Source organism: Aulonocara sp. 'chitande type north' Nkhata Bay, linkage group LG11 (assembly GCF_057382095.1).
Source record: "Aulonocara sp. 'chitande type north' Nkhata Bay isolate Kocher_YH1m ecotype deep benthic linkage group LG11, A_spYH_male_GT1.1, whole genome shotgun sequence".
Taxonomy (NCBI): domain Eukaryota; kingdom Metazoa; phylum Chordata; class Actinopteri; order Cichliformes; family Cichlidae; genus Aulonocara; species Aulonocara sp. 'chitande type north' Nkhata Bay.
The window spans coordinates 26,856,035-26,871,140 of NC_141354.1; the positions used below are offsets into that span (position 1 = coordinate 26,856,035).

Sequence of the window (15,106 nt, forward strand, 5' to 3'; positions counted from 1 at the left end):
CCGGGACAGATGACCACATCGGCAGGATTTGGGGTTTTTAATGAACCAGTCACTCTGATCTGCTTTTGTTTTTTCCATGCCAGTTATATGAGCCTGTTGATGTGCTGAAGCTCGCAGACTTTACTCAGTAAAATGTGGCTTTATTTAAGTTGGAGGATGTTTTTGAAAAAAAATTTCATGACCCCAAAATTTTAAGTTTCAAACTTGTGTTTTAGTCCTAATTATGAAGGAAAAAGTGAGTTTGCATATATTGGAGTGACTAGGTTTTTTTTCCTATTTAAAGGAATGCACTTCTTTTGTTTTTATTAAATCTGGATTTCATTTGTTGAGTTAGGCTCCGACATGTGTGGACTTCATCTGCAGCAGCTTCACAAATTTTCTGCGTATTTACTTCCCTCTGAATTTTAAATGCAGTATGAACCAGGAAGACGGCACTCTGACTAGATATTTATATCAATCATTATAAACGTAGCATAAGTAAAGAGGTTTTGATTTAGTCATGCCTTGGGGAATATGGAGCCCTCGCTTGCTGCGGCTATCTGGTTTCCTTTTCCTGTCAGTAGAGATACCTCTCTGGGAAATTTTCCTCTGTCGTTTGGCTTATGATCCAACAAACATGAAGAATAACGACTTCCTTCCTTTCATCATTAATCAACTCCTGTTGACATCTGACTGATATCCCAAACCAACGTGATGCTTTGCGTAACCTGAGGCCACAAAACAACGCTTTACAGACAGGATGATGACAGCTGTGCACAGCTATCATCACAATCATACCATACAACTCTGTAAAGCCAATTTTAACATTAATGACTAAAGAAAGCAGTCATGTTGGGATGACTTGCATCTTCTGGCAATTCAGTGTTGCAATCTTTCTCGTTAGCTCTTCGAGGAATGTAATGAATGTGATCCTTATTTCTAAAAGAAACTGACTGTTAATGAATGACTTAATGGGATGATACTGCGCACTGACTTACGGGACAGCGACTGATAGAATCAACAGGCAGAGAGGTGTGGGGAAGAATCCAAATGAAAAGCATATGCTCTGACTGCATAACTAAGCCTCTTCGGCCCTGGTTGGGAGCGGGAGGATGGGGGTGGGAGCGGGAGGATGGGGGTGGGGGGGTGTTGGGGAATGTGGGAAGCAGAAGGGAGGGAGACGGGTCAGTCAATAGTGAGGTAAAACGTGTGCCTGTGGGAGTGGCCGACGCATAAAGGGAGAATTGAGCGGAGCACTTTCACTTTGAGCTGTGCCTGTGTCTGAGTAGGATACAGAGGGATAGGGAGAAATCCAGGGGAAGAGGTCAGCTCTGGCACTTTATTCATTAACCACTTTTAAGGGACAGAGACAGAGTGGCCAGGAAAATTCTAGGTCAGTAGTGAGAAAGGGAAAGGAGAAAAGATTTAGAAAGGGAAATAGAAAAACAAGGCTTTCAAAGTGAAAGGCTGCAGCCACCCTGGCTTCAAGTGGGAAAACCCAAAGTGAGAGAGCATGTCGATGTGAGGTGACAAGTGGGGCATGTGCATGGAAAGTACCAAAGGACCCTAAGTAAAGAGAAGGGGATGATCTGAGGGATGTGAACAGGAAGACTAAATATCAAGCAGTGAAGAAGAAGAGACAGAAGCCTGCTCTTTCAAAGACCTGTAAAAAAACCACAGGAGGAAGCTTCGCCTTTTACAGAGTGACAGTGAAGCTTGCCTGCAGAGTCACTGCTGTCAACAAGAGAAATGGACATGCAGTCAAGATAAAACGATGACACTGCGAGGTGAGAAACTATTATTTTCATGTTAAATTTTTGTCTGTTTTTCACCCTTTTTAAATGTCTGTGGGATTATAGTGAAACAGCAGTCCTGGTTAATGCATAGTGAGATTTAAATGGTGAATCAAAGTTGGTTTTTTTGCGCCACTTTGAAACATCACAGCCATTTCTGGTGCCCTAATTAAATTAGAGATGTTGCAATCGTAGCCCAGTGTCTCCTGCTGTTTTCTTTTTTTTTAAAAAGAAAGAAATGGCTAATTTACACAGGAAATGATGTCATGTTCTTTTTAGTAGCTATGCACTTTGAACAAGCTACAAACCACAGAAAGTTTCCAGCAATTATGTGACTTGTTTTCTGTGGCTTTCGCTCTTATCATGTCTCCAACAGTTCTACTGTTGCTGTCATTACTAACTGCCCCATGTGGTGGATGTGAGTTTGACCTGGAAGGTGTGAAAAATATCAAAGGGACCATCGATTCGAGTTCAGCAGGCTTTGTAAGTGAAACTCTCTTTACTTCGTTTCTAAATATTTACTTCTATGTCCATATAGACCTGTGTGGTCCTTCTGGGTATCTGGCTTCTCATCTTTGCCTCTTTTCTCCCTCCTTCAGCGCACAGTGTTTCCTAAGGATTACTATGTGGTACATCGATATACAAGACACATGCTCTGTGACACCGATCCGGTGAGTTGTTTATATAGGAAGTGCTCATATAGATCTTATATATCCTGTTCATTTTAACCTTCTCCTGAAGCCCACTTGGGTTTTTTTTTAAAGAGAATAATTACTTGCTTTTTTTCTTTGGTCGTCTTCCACTATAACAAGTCACATGCTCTGTTTAATAACAGTCTGTTGTCCCAAGTGGCCTCCAGCCTCTCTCGTAACACGGTTACTTGTGTGGTTCTTGCGGTGATTTGTCATGTGTTTTACATGCTAGTCCTAATTTTGGGGTTATTGTGTTGCTCTGTTTTTCCTCGCAGTGTTGCGTGTTCCCTGCTGCGTATGTCCTCCATGATTCTTGGCAAGTGTTCCTGACAAACCTCTGGGAGGAACACTTAAATCACTCTCTTGTTGTGGAACTTACACGGACACTGGATAAAATTATTAGCAAGAACAGAAACATGGAAGTACGTATTCTCTTTTTCTTGTCGTGACATTGCTCGCTTCAGTATCAAGTAGCTGTTTCAAACATGACTTTGTTAGTCAGATTTGTTGTCTTGATAATACTGATCTCTCTTCCTTGTTTCCTTGCTGCAGATGTTTCGGGAGGAGACAGACTTATCCCAGTTCTCCTTGGTGTCTTCCTCTCCAGAAGAACTCCTAAAGTTAACATCAGAACTTTTTAGCCGGTGGATTCAAATTGGGTGCCCACCTTCAATTGAAACATGCACCCTGCCCAACTTGCCACCGTCTGTTGAAAGGAAGGACTACAGCCCATCAAGGGCCAGACTTTTAACCACTAGAGCGGTAGACAATATGAAATCTGGCAGGATTATAGACACACCGCCACTGTCCAGTGGGGTTCCCCCATCATATTCTGCATTTGTTTGGAGCTCCTTATTATTAAGACTCTACTGGTGTTTGCTACCATAGTTGTCAAAAAGGGTCTTATATATATCTTTATAGGCACTGATGACTGTTTTCTTAAGTTTTTGTCTCTGTGTTTCGGTGTGGTAAGCTTTGTGAAACTCAAGTGTTACATCTGATGCACAAAATTAGAGCAAACCACCAGTCTCGCCGTCCAACAGTGCTCTGTAAGAGGTGATATCGCAGATGTAATCCAATAGCATCACTATTTAGAGCAAGCTATCTATGGTTTATGTTCTTCTTGCTAATGGGCATTGCCTGCCACTGTTTACAAATGGATGTATATGTATTTACTTTTGTACAGAAAAATAAATTAAAGACATTTAGATATATGCATCGTTAGCTTTTGGTGTAACTTGCCAGTATCCAAAGTCTGTGTTATATTTATTACAGTATTTTGAATGTACATTTGCAGTTAGACTACTTAAGTAAATGTGCTTAAGTGTTGGGATATACATATTTACTTTTTTTTTTTCATTTAAATACACTTTTACGCCACATTTTAGAGGTAAATACTGTCATTTCTCTCCACATTTGTAAAAAATGATTATGCACTGTGGCACACTGAAAAACTCAACAGTTTATGAAGTTGTTAAAATCAGTGCACTGCCAATTACAGCTGTAATGCCTGCATAATGATACTGTAGCCTATGATCAGCACTAACTTATGACATTAATAAAACTACAGTTGCAGAGCAATCACAGGTACAATTCTTGCCCAATTTGCATTTGTAACTTTGCAGTGTGGTCCTGCTATTTGCAGCAGCAAAGTATTTAATCAGTCGGAGTTATATGTTTACAGTTTTCTCCCTGCTGCTTTTAAGAGATTACGTTTTGTGTTTAATCTTGCATTCCAACTGCAAGAGTCTGCATTCGTGTGAACTCAACCGTAGATTCTCTTGTAAAGAGGCAGCCTTTGTCTGGAAACTCTTCAAATATATTCTGCAGCTTTAGTTTAAAAAAAAATTAAATAACTAAAAAGTCTAAGAGATCAGTTGCAGATGACAGAGGAATGTGTGGTAGAACAGCCCGGGATGTTAAGGCTCTTGTCAAAGACCTCGATAAAAGAGCACTTGTCTCTACTTGTACTCAGCTACACGTGAAAGAAACACCTTCGTCCTGACAGAACCCCCCGAGTAGTTTCACAATCTCTTAAATGTGAGTGTTTGTTAAAAGAGCAGAGAAGGTTTCAAGAGAATCTCTGGCACAATTTTAATAATGAAATTCAAACACAAATGTAAAAGAAAGAAACACATGCTTAGACAAACGTGTATAAGAGAAATTGCCCAAGTATTCTTATGAATTTAGCATAGCAGCTTTTATGGCAGTTTCCCAACACCCTGATACAGTGAGTGCAAAACTATCTATAAATTATTGCCAGTGAGTAGCTGTGAGTCAAAGCCTGACTTCCCATTAGTGGTGCAGGGGCTGCTGAGCCCCCTGCCAGTACCAGGCTGTGCTGCGTAAGATGTAATACAGCACATTCAAATAAATCTCATTAAATCACACAATCATGACTCAGAGGTGAAGACTCTTTACTGATCGGTGCATGGACACGATCCCAAATGTTCTTAAGCAAAAGGCTAATTATCTTCCAGGGAGGAGACAGAACATTTGCCATGTAGCTAACGCTAACAGTGTCCACGCTAATAATGTTCACGTGATCCTCAGGGCTTACAGTGTGAGACAAACAATTGCAAGCCTGGTCTTTCCTGGCAACAGGGGCTCTTTTGCCAAAGAGGTCAGCTGAATTCCCGTAAACAGGGAGAGAGGGGCGCCGCTGGTGAGGAGGGTGAGCGGCGTTTAAACCACGTGGCCGCTGCCTGCACCGGAAGTACGCCACACCGTGCCTCTGCCAAGATGTCTGCGCCCGGTGAGCACGCCGTGGAGGAAAACGAGATGGAGGAGATGGACGAAGCAGGCAGCGATGAGGACGAAGGGGTGGAAATGGAAGAGGAAGGGGCAGAGGGAGAGGAGGAGAAGAAAGTGTACGTGCCCGGGATCGAGCCGCTTGAGCCCGGGGAGGAGCTGGAGATGGACCGCTCCGCGTACCGCATGTATCACGAGTGCCAGACAGGCAAGTTAAAGTCATCATTACTCCCAATGAAGTTCACGCTTCCACCATGTGGGATCTCTGGGCTTAAGTTACCTTGTTGTTTATGTTCAGGTGCTCCATGCCTGAGCTTCGACATCTTAAGGGATGGAGATGGAGACAGCAGGGAGCAGTTTCCCCTGTCCATGCTGCTCTGTGCGGGCACGCAGGCGGACACGGCTCTGAAGAACAGGTACAGGACCACTGACCTTTAACCCACACCTTCATTACTGTCGGCACTCAGCATTTAATCCGAAAGCACCATTTTTAAAGGTCCTGCTCAATAACGCCGGATGTCCTGCACCTCCGTGTGTTTATTTTGGTCGTTTAAACTGGTGTCAGTGGTTAGTTTCACAAATATATTTTAGAGTGATCTGTCATGTTTGGCCTGGAGTAATTTTATCCAGCTGACATTGTGCAAGAGGCAAGTTAAACCCATAAACTCCCCCCATCCCCCCAGTTTTTAAATGCATATTTATTCGTAGCAGACGCATTCAGATGGCAGTTGCATAACAACATTTAGGCAAAGTTAAAATGAGCAAACACAGCACCAGAGGATAAAATAATGGCTTGCAAATATTATTTAAGAGCAAGACTAATTAAGTAAAGTGATTACAAAAGGATATTTTTGAAATTTAACAAGAGCAAGTACAAAAACCATAAGCAGAGGGAAGCACTTTTGCAGTGGGACGTATTCATTTTTGCGTGAGAGGTTGGACTGGACTGTTTTCCACTAATTCTAAAAAGCTTGGTTAGGAAGCTGCATCCATTTGTGTGCAACCCTCCCAGACAAATATAATTCCATATTATTACTAATTGGGTACTTTGAGCCGCTCCCTTTTTCCCAAGGGGTCTGAGTATGCATGCTGATTTGGTATAGCTTTTAGCCCGGATGTCCTGAGGTAACTTTCCAGTTTATCCAAGCTGGGGAATTGTGAGACCTGCGGGTTTAAATGTGTTTACTACTAATTTGTTCCAAATACTAGAATTTTTCTCCCTAAAAATGAAGCATACAGTTGTTGGACACTCAATACCACACAGCGGATTGTTCTATTAAAAATATGCCAAAGGGCACGAACAAGTTTGGCACACAGCAGCTGGCTGCAGCTGCTTGATCCTGGCACAGCTGGGAGTCAGAGTTATGAAAAACATCCAAATGAAATCCAAGTCGGTGAGTTATTAAATTAACACACACTCCTGTACAGCTGTTATAATGGGAGAGATTGGCTGCAGAGACCAGGATGTAACCACGGTAGCTTCATGGCTGGATTTGGGCATTTTAATGCTTTGGCTAGCCTGAAGCGACTGTTTGAGCACCTGTAGTTTTTGGCACTTCCGTGGTTTTGTTTTTTTAGCTGTGTAAGCTACAGAGACAGACACCTATTCATGCTCATATTCACACCCAGCTTTAAGTCACCAGTTAACTGTAAGCCGCTCGACTGTAGGAGAAAGTGAGCTAAAAGAAAACACAGAGCGGCGCCACCCAGTCTGTTGGAAGTTCAAATCCCTGAACCTTCTAGCCGTGAGGCCACAATTAATATTCCATTTTTCTCCCTATTATTACTAGGACAGTTCACAGAATAAAGGCTGGCTTACTCTAATTTTAAAAGTCACATCACTGTAACACAGCTAATCAGTAGCACAAAGTGAGCACTTGGTCTGTTTACTCTGGAGTATTGAGTAGGGAGAGTTAAAGAGTTCAAAAAGCTGAAAGCAGGCATTAAGCTTCACCACATTTAGAAGCGACAGCAGCTCAGCTCTGCTGCAGCCATGTGCCGAGCAGTAGAGCTGAACACAGGTATTTGTAGTTGCATTTTTATCCTAATTCATGGCAAAGTTGTCCTAAGACAATGAGTTTATGTAGCAGATTAAGTTGGTCATCTATAGTCTGACTATAGTTTGATCACAGTGTGGGATAAAAACAAACGTGTAGATGTTGTAGAAACTCTGTTCACTCACACTTTCTCATTCATACAACAATAAAAGAATACCAATGCCAGACACGGTGGGCCACAAGCCAGGTTACTGCAAGTGCTGATCCCAAGCTCGAATAAAGGCTAAGGGTTGCATCAGGAACGGCATTCAGAAAATCAAATATGCAGATTATCAAGAGAGCTTTTTATGTACTGGCCCGGTCAAGGTCCGGGTTAATGACAGGCAGCTGGAGGAAATTGTGCTACTGCTGGGCAAAGAAAAAGGAGGAGGAGTAAGGAAGGTCTGCTTGAAGGCAATGAAAAAGAAGGAAAGGTACAAGCGAGGGTGCTAAACTGCCAGGCAGGAGGAAAAGAGGAAGACCACAGAAAAAGGTTCACGGATGTAGTGAAGGAGGACATGCAGACGGCTAATGAGACAGAGGAGGAAGCCAGAGATGGAGGCAGATGTGCTGTGGCGACCCCTAAAGGGAGCAGCTGAAAGAAGACAAAAATAACCATAATTAACCTTAATAAGTAACAATAAGTAATACCTGTGAAAGATCCCTGCTTGGATGCCAGGAGGAGAAACACATTCGTTCAGGTTCAAGACCTCTAATTAGATTAGAGGATGGATGTTTTTACATTAGACCAGTATTGCAGGAGTAGTGGGCAAGACTAAAACTTGAAAATGATTTTAATTTCTTTAAATTTAAGACCTCCAACAACTTCATTCCTTATTTAAAAAGCTGCTTTGTGCAGGTGTCCCCAGGAGGTGTCCTTTCATCCAAAATCATCGCATTATTGCCACGTTTCCATGTGTAGTAATGTTAAATTCCCCTTATTTTCCCATTTTTCCTGTTGTACATGTTTATTGTTATCATTACCAAATGTGTCGTTTATAGCAGAGAAAAGCAAACTCTTTAATGTCTAAAGGAAGATTCTTTTGGATGCTAACATTAAAGCATTGACTCTCTTCACTATAGACCACACCACAATGTTGTTTTTATTTGTTTGTTGTTTGGATTTTCCTGTGATGCACAGTTTCAGTTTTGTTCTGATGTCAGCTCTCGTACTGTTCCCCTGAAAGGTCTCCTTTCGGTGGAGACTTCAGTGGTCAATTAAAGGTTATTGGAAAATCTCAAGCACTCAAAGATGAAGCACACTGATGCAGGATAGTTTGATTTTTCTGTTTGGACTGGGGTATGTCCCAGAAATCAATGCTAATAAATTAATTGTTAATTAATTGTTTTGTTTTTTTTGGCAGACTTTTGGTCATGCGCATGTATAACCTTCATGGAACAGAGAAGGACAAAGAGGAGGAAGAGAGCAGCGATGACGAAAGTGATGAAGAGGAGGAGGATGAAGAAAAGAAACCACAGATGGAACTGGCCATGATGCCCCACTATGGGGGGATTAACAGAGTCAGGGTATGTAGACGTTTATAAGTAAATAAAATCAGTATCTTGTGCATCAGTTTTTCTTAATTCTCTGATGATTCGACTAATTTTGCTTCTTGGCGTCCAGGTGACTCAGGTTGGAGAGCAGTCATTAGCCGCTGTGTGGTCAGACAAGGGACAGGTGGAAATCTTTGATCTCCGATCCCAGCTGGAGGCCGTCCACAGTTCTGCTGCTATGGCTGCATTCATCAAACAGCAGAAGGAGGCAGCAGCGCTCTTCAGTTTCTCAGGGCACATGACTGAAGGCTTTGCAATTGACTGGTCGCCTAAAGTACCTGGTATGTGAGGCTTATCCTGTAAGACTGCTATACAGATGTGAAAAAACAAAAGAAAAGCAAAACAGCTCACCCTGTGTGGCAACATTGTTTTGTGCAAGCAGCCATGTCCCTGATTGCACCTGGACTACTTCGTTATCTGATTGACATGATAAAAACAGTCTCCACCTTGTGCAAGATATTTTTGTTCCCATGTTCTTAACTGTGTCTGCCCGTGCAAACCTGTCATCGGGAATCAGAAAAGTATTGTCCACTGCAGGGCTGACACCGGTGTATACGTCAGAGAGGGATCAGCTACGATTAAAAACGTGCAGTAGTTTTAGTGAAAAGATGCCAGTGTGGGCTTTTATAAGAATAACGCTGGAAGGAAATCCACCTTAAAGTGCCGACAAAGAAGAACACAAATTCCTCTTAAACATGTAAACGGGTTGTTTTTATTTGCATGTATTTGAATGTCTTTGAAAGCTGCGATTGACTGAGATAAAGAATTGAATAGATGTCTGTCAAAGATTAAAATGTTAATTGTTTTGTGTTTTGTTGACAGGTCGGCTTGTCAGCGGGGACTGCAAGAAAAACATCCACGTGTGGGAGCCGCGGGAGGGGGGGACTTCCTGGCAGATTGACCAGCGACCTTTCAGCTCCCACACAAAGTCTGTGGAAGATCTGCAGTGGTCGCCTACAGAAGCTACAGTATGTTTGTACACCAACGGTGACGTAGTGGCACAAACTTTGGCAGATTGTGCTTGCTGGCTTGTTGCACCCTTAACCGCAGCGGTAACAATAGTAGGAGTGTCTGTTCTGAATCTTAAGAATTGTGATGTCTATACATTTCTAGGTATCTTCCACTAAGGTTAAGTCCCTGGTGATGTGTGGGTAATTCGTTGAAAAAATTGGGTGCGGTCACGGAGCAGAATTATGGAAACTTGCTGTTAAATGGCACGTGGTAAAAATAGAATATGGTAACACTTGCTGTGTGGCACCACAGAGTTGTGACATAACAAATTACAGCCCAAACTATGTAAATTACGCCAGTCTTAGCGCAGCAGTTAGTCACCAAACCAGTTTGTGACATGTCGATGTTCGTCCTATAAGACTGGGTGTTTGCATTTATGAAAGTATTCTTTATTTATTTTGGATTCTCAGGGCTTTTCAACTTGTACAGTCTTGTCTAAAATTTCTTGCTGCAGTAAGGATCATTAAGCATGCAAAGCCCACCAGAGCCCTCCCCTAGTAAATTCTTAAAAGGAAATAGTTCCTTGTTTGTGAAGGCTGTTGGATCTTATTGTGTTAATAGTTATTGTAAAGTAAACTTTTAAAGTAACTGGACTCTCTTTCACCAGGTTTTTGCATCTTGTTCAGTGGATCAGTCTATTCGGATCTGGGACATCCGTGCCCCGCCCAATTCAATGCTCTCAGCCAATGAAGCTCACTCATCGGACATCAATGTAATCAGCTGGAACAGGAGCGAACCATTCCTCCTGTCAGGAGGGGACGATGGACTCCTGAAAGTGTGGGATCTGCGACAGTTTAAGGTACAAAAGAATAAATGGAGGCAATACATCTAAAGATAATTATGTAAGTCTAATTAAACACACATTGCACTCACAATAACAGAGCTATTATCAGTGTGCCAACATGTCACTGTGACCCACGATTAGTGTTAAATGGAAAACAATCTTTAGGCTTGTGCTGTCAGATTGTCTCACCTCTTAGTGTTCCGGCCCCACCTAACATTAGTTGTACAGTTGTGTAACAATAATAGCTTTAGCTGTTGCCTCCCTTCTAAATCAGGAAACTATTTTAATATATTTGGTGAAAAAACATTTACATGATTTATTACAGAGAGCTGAATGAGACTTTCACAGTACACAAAGTCCTAGTTGCACCGTATGAGCGACATATTTAACCCTTTCCCCCATAATGACGAGTTTAGACACCTCTGTGTACATCGGTAAAAACATGAGCACAGATCACCCTTCTGATGCACACCCAGTCCTTTTGTTCTTCAAGCAGGCCTGAAGCATGACAGTAACTGCTCTGTTCAGTGGTTGCTCCTAGTATGTTTTCAGAGTGAAACCCCACTGAGCTGAAACTGTATGAACAGCTGTCACACCTCACTGCTCTCCTGTTCCTGTAGACCGGGCGTCCCGTGGCCAACTTCAAGCAACACAGCGCTCCCATCACCTCGGTGGAGTGGAACCCCGTGGACTCGAGCGTGTTCGCCGCCTCGGGCGCCGACGACATCGTCAGCCAGTGGGATCTGTCTGTGGAGTCGTGCGACGTGGGCGCCAGGGTGGAGGCGGTCAGGGACCTTCCCCCTCAGCTGCTGTTCCTGCACCAGGGTCAGTCTGAGATCAAGGAGATCCACTGGCACCCGCAGATGCCGGGCATGATGGTCTCCACGGCTCTGTCGGGATTCAACGTGTTCAGGACGATATCCGTGTAGCGTTTGTGCGTTTTAGAGACAAATGGATAGTTTTGCATTTACATGACTGATACATGTGTAACAAGCACTAAGAAGGTTGTAATGTATATAAATAAGCTGTGTATGTAATAATTCAGCTCTTTGACATTTATTTTCCAACAAAGGCACCACATTATGGTCCCGTTTAACTTTCAGCCTGTATGTTTACAGACTTTTGAACTTTTTAAGGCATCACTTGCATGCTTAAAATAAATTTTTGATAACTTGACTGCTCTGTCATTTACTTTTTGAATTGCTAAAGGAAAAAATGAGTTTCCTGTCAAACATCTCTAACCTTTAATATAAATGGAATCATTATGAAAATGATAAAATGAAACAGGTTTATTTCAGTATTAATGTGTGTGAAATTTCACTCTCACCAGCAGCTACCTGGTATAGTTGGATCTCAGGCATTTAGCTTTTCAGCAACTTTCCTTGAAACAAAAGCCGAGGCTGGTTTCTATCTTTTTGAAGTCGCTTTATTCTTTTCACTGTAATCTTTGTGAAACCACAGGCTAACGAATGTGTTAACCAGCATTTTCAGCATGAGTTGAATGGTATTTCCCTTTTACAGCATTATGAAGTAACACAACAACAACAAAAAAGCAAAAAAATAGCAATTCCACTGCTGCTCCTGATTTAAAATCACATGATTGTCTTTGCATTTTAGTGTTAACCCAGCCCCACGGCCTTAAAGGAACAGCTGTGCTAATAACTGCACTTTGATATCAAGTCGCATTTGGTCTGAGCCGTTGTAAGATTTGGAATGTGACACATTCACAGTAATTATTTATAGACGCCGTCTCTCGCAACCCTTTGAAGACCTTTTCAAAGACTTTAATAAACATGCAATATGATGAATATGTAGTAAGACACTCGTATATCACAGGGTACAATAATGTAAGTGTATAGCTCCCTTTAAAGACATCAAAGACAAAAGAAATTAATTAACGATGCAGTTTAATTTAGCTTCAATCAAACTTTCCGCTGAGCTTTGATTTCTAAAGCAAAAACGTCCAAGAATGAAAAGAAATCAAAGTGTCGCAAACTTTTCACTTTCATTACCAAAACGGCTCACTGATTTTTTTTTTTCTTCTGATCAAATATCAAGTCTTCTGCAAATCTGTTACCCTGGTAGATAAAAACAATGTCTTTTCCAGTTGAGCAACATCGTCTCATTAAGTTCTGAAAAATCCAGTTTGAAGTCAGATATATCGTATTTAAACCTCCCATTCAAAAGCTACCGAAAAAGAAAGGTACTCTGAGAACGCAGTCCTCCACCAAGGCCAGCATCCTGTTCTGTAATTTGAAACGAGGTCATCTGGATCCACATTTGGTATGTCCTTTGCTCGTGTTCCAACTCTCCGCAAAGTTTAATAACATTCAGCTTTGTATTTTTTGCGTAATCTGGTTCACGGCCAAATCAACATCTTTGGTCACACATGGTATGTCCTTGGTGGAGGAATGATGAAATAAGGAAAATACAGTATATTTGATTTACTTGACAGCAAAGATTTGTTGGTGTAGTTTATCCCCTATAAACCGATTTCATCATCAAACTCATCTTCAAATGTGTAGCCTCGTCCTTCTTCATCCACCTCCTCCTCCTCCTCTGAATCAGTCTCTGAATGGCAGCTGCCAACCCTCCTCCTGTCCAATGGGGTGACCCCTTCATACTCGGAGCTTTGTGACGAGGCAGGACTGGGCGGCAAATCTGCATTGTGATTGGTGAACTCAATTTCACCTCCATCAGCTGGACTTTTGCCTTTCTCGCTCTCACTCCTCACTGGGCTATTACATGCTTCCAGATCCTGATCCTCTTCCTGGAAGTCAAACCCTTGACTTTCTTCCTCTTCCGATGCCTGACGAATGATCTCCTCCCGTTTATCGCTGAATCTCACCTTTGGTCGTAACCCCTTTAGCTTCATCCCGTTCACATCTGGTATCCTGCTGTCTTCCACCTGGATTCCGTCATGCTCTGCCAAGTTCTTCCCATTCAGCTCTCTCTGCCTGTTCACAGACATCGCCGCAGCCCCTTTCCCCTGCTTTGTTTCCACTACCTCCTGATTAGAGTGGAGCCCCAAACCATCCATTACGCCTAGTACATCTCCAAGCATAGATGGACCCAGGTCCAGGTCTAGGTCCAGGTTTAATGAAGACACTGAGTCAGAGTGCCGAAGCTCATTGTTCTGCAGGCTTTCTGGTGCATCTGCATTAAGATCACTGTGGTAGGAAGAAGAAACAATCCCAGGACTCGCCGGGTCAGGTTTGGGTGAACTCGGGCCAAGAGTGGACAGGAAAGAGGTATCGCCAAAGGCGTCTCCTCCCCTGCCGATGTGCATCGTGTGACGAAAATCACCCAGCGGGGCTGAGATCATGGTAGGGTCCAGGCGAGAGGCCCGGGATGATTTGTGGAGTGGCATGACTGTGAAGAAAGGCAGGTAAAGGAAGGAAGAAGGCAAAAATTAAAAGGAAGGATGAATTATTCAATTGTTTTGTTATGACAGCACTTCCTGAATGAAGACACAAAAAGAACAACAACTAGTGAATGAACAAAAAGTTAAAAAAGCACATGTACAATGGAGGGCTCCAGTGATAGGACAGGCCAGTCTGAAAATCCACCATGTTGTGCAATATTGTGGGAAACCAGTGAGCGTTTTGGCACTGGTGCAGCTGTGAAGGCCATGCTGAGACTTGTACTTGAAGAACACTATGCAAAGTTAGCACATACTTTTCTCTGCCCTCAGGGGTGTTTGTAGACAAAACCACGGTTAAACAGTTTCTACAAAAGTAGATCTCTAAGTTAAAAACAACCGGTGGACATTAGATTAAACCCTGCTCCTGCTGAGATCATTATAACATTATTTAATTAAAAAGAAGGGCTAATTAATGGAATAAGCGCTAGCCATTACTGCACATTATATTTGTTAATCTCTCGAGTCACCTTTATAACATGTTATACACTCTGACTGAAGCCAGTCTCCACGTTTGGCTGTAGTTATGGGTTTAGCAGGGGAGGGGGCTGCAGGCCTGTAAGCCCAACCCTCAAAGTTTTCCAATAACAATTCAAAGTAAATGTTCTTTAGATAAATATACAGCTCTAAGAAGTATTGGTAAAGGGAGATGCGGCTATTGATAAACCAATCAGAGAAGCGTGTGGATCAATGTAAAACTCAGCTTATCAACTGAGTGTGGGCGCCACCAAAACATGTAAAGTATTTAGAAAAAAACTTACTTTAAAGCGTGAACTCTGGTCTTTGGTTGGCTCCCTCTCCACTCTCCAGCTTTTTCATCTGGCTTTTCGCTTTCGCTTCCCTCTCAACTTTTCCCTCGCTCTTTTTTCTCGCCGTCGTCCGCCTGTGTGAGTTTTCTTTTTCTTTTTTTTTCCTCCAAAGGGATGGGCACGGGCTGAGGAAGTGACGCGCCAGTTATTGGAGCGAGCTGGATCAAAGTGCTGACGACTCTATCGCACAGTGTTAAATATAAACCAGACCCACGAACGTGACCTGTCTGCTGCCCGGTTTGTGTTCACAGTTAAACTGATTCAGAGTTTCTGTGA

The 15,106-nt window shown here is 42.5% G+C and overlaps 3 protein-coding genes across 3 annotated transcripts; 2 read left to right on the top strand and 1 right to left on the bottom strand.

Annotated features, from left to right (window-relative positions):
* The first annotated feature begins 1,218 nt into the window (after positions 1-1,218).
* Positions 1,219-3,846, top strand: LOC147319182 (uncharacterized). The gene is made up of 5 exons (XM_086309981.1): positions 1,219-1,766; positions 2,149-2,255; positions 2,372-2,443; positions 2,740-2,886; positions 3,017-3,846. The coding sequence occupies exons 1-5, from the start codon at positions 1,754-1,756 to the stop codon at positions 3,350-3,352; spliced, it is 675 nt and encodes a 224-aa protein (XP_086166107.1). The 5' UTR covers positions 1,219-1,753; the 3' UTR covers positions 3,353-3,846.
* A 1,298-nt stretch (positions 3,847-5,144) lies between these two features.
* Positions 5,145-11,776, top strand: grwd1 (glutamate-rich WD repeat containing 1). Its single transcript, XM_086311585.1, has 7 exons — positions 5,145-5,423; positions 5,514-5,631; positions 8,616-8,778; positions 8,876-9,086; positions 9,628-9,773; positions 10,424-10,615; positions 11,221-11,776. Exons 1-7 carry the CDS (start codon positions 5,207-5,209, stop codon positions 11,527-11,529), a joined length of 1,356 nt encoding a protein of 451 aa, XP_086167711.1. The 5' UTR covers positions 5,145-5,206; the 3' UTR covers positions 11,530-11,776.
* Positions 11,777-12,004: 228 nt separating this feature from the next.
* cdc42ep5 (CDC42 effector protein (Rho GTPase binding) 5) lies at positions 12,005-15,067 on the bottom strand. Its single transcript, XM_086311586.1, has 2 exons — positions 14,783-15,067; positions 12,005-13,972 (listed from the first exon to the last, which is right to left on the bottom strand). Exon 2 carries the CDS (start codon positions 13,968-13,970, stop codon positions 13,083-13,085), a length of 888 nt encoding a protein of 295 aa, XP_086167712.1. The 5' UTR covers positions 13,971-13,972; positions 14,783-15,067; the 3' UTR covers positions 12,005-13,082.
* Positions 15,068-15,106: the final 39 nt, after the last annotated feature.

Excerpts from the sequence above, each read along its gene's own strand:
- LOC147319182 (XM_086309981.1), top strand. Across the intron at positions 2,256-2,371 it reads ATTCGAGTTCAGCAGGCTTT|CGCACAGTGTTTCCTAAGGA; the intron begins GTAAGTGAAACT and ends TCCCTCCTTCAG. Across the intron at positions 2,887-3,016 it reads GCAAGAACAGAAACATGGAA|ATGTTTCGGGAGGAGACAGA; the intron begins GTACGTATTCTC and ends TCCTTGCTGCAG.
- grwd1 (XM_086311585.1), top strand. The coding sequence starts at position 5,207 with ATGTCTGCGCCCGGTGAGCACGCCGTGGAGGAAAACGAGATGGAGGAG. Across the intron at positions 9,087-9,627 it reads CTGGTCGCCTAAAGTACCTG|GTCGGCTTGTCAGCGGGGAC; the intron begins GTATGTGAGGCT and ends TTTTGTTGACAG. Across the intron at positions 10,616-11,220 it reads GGGATCTGCGACAGTTTAAG|ACCGGGCGTCCCGTGGCCAA; the intron begins GTACAAAAGAAT and ends CTGTTCCTGTAG.
- cdc42ep5 (XM_086311586.1), bottom strand. The coding sequence starts at position 13,970 with ATGCCACTCCACAAATCATCCCGGGCCTCTCGCCTGGACCCTACCATG.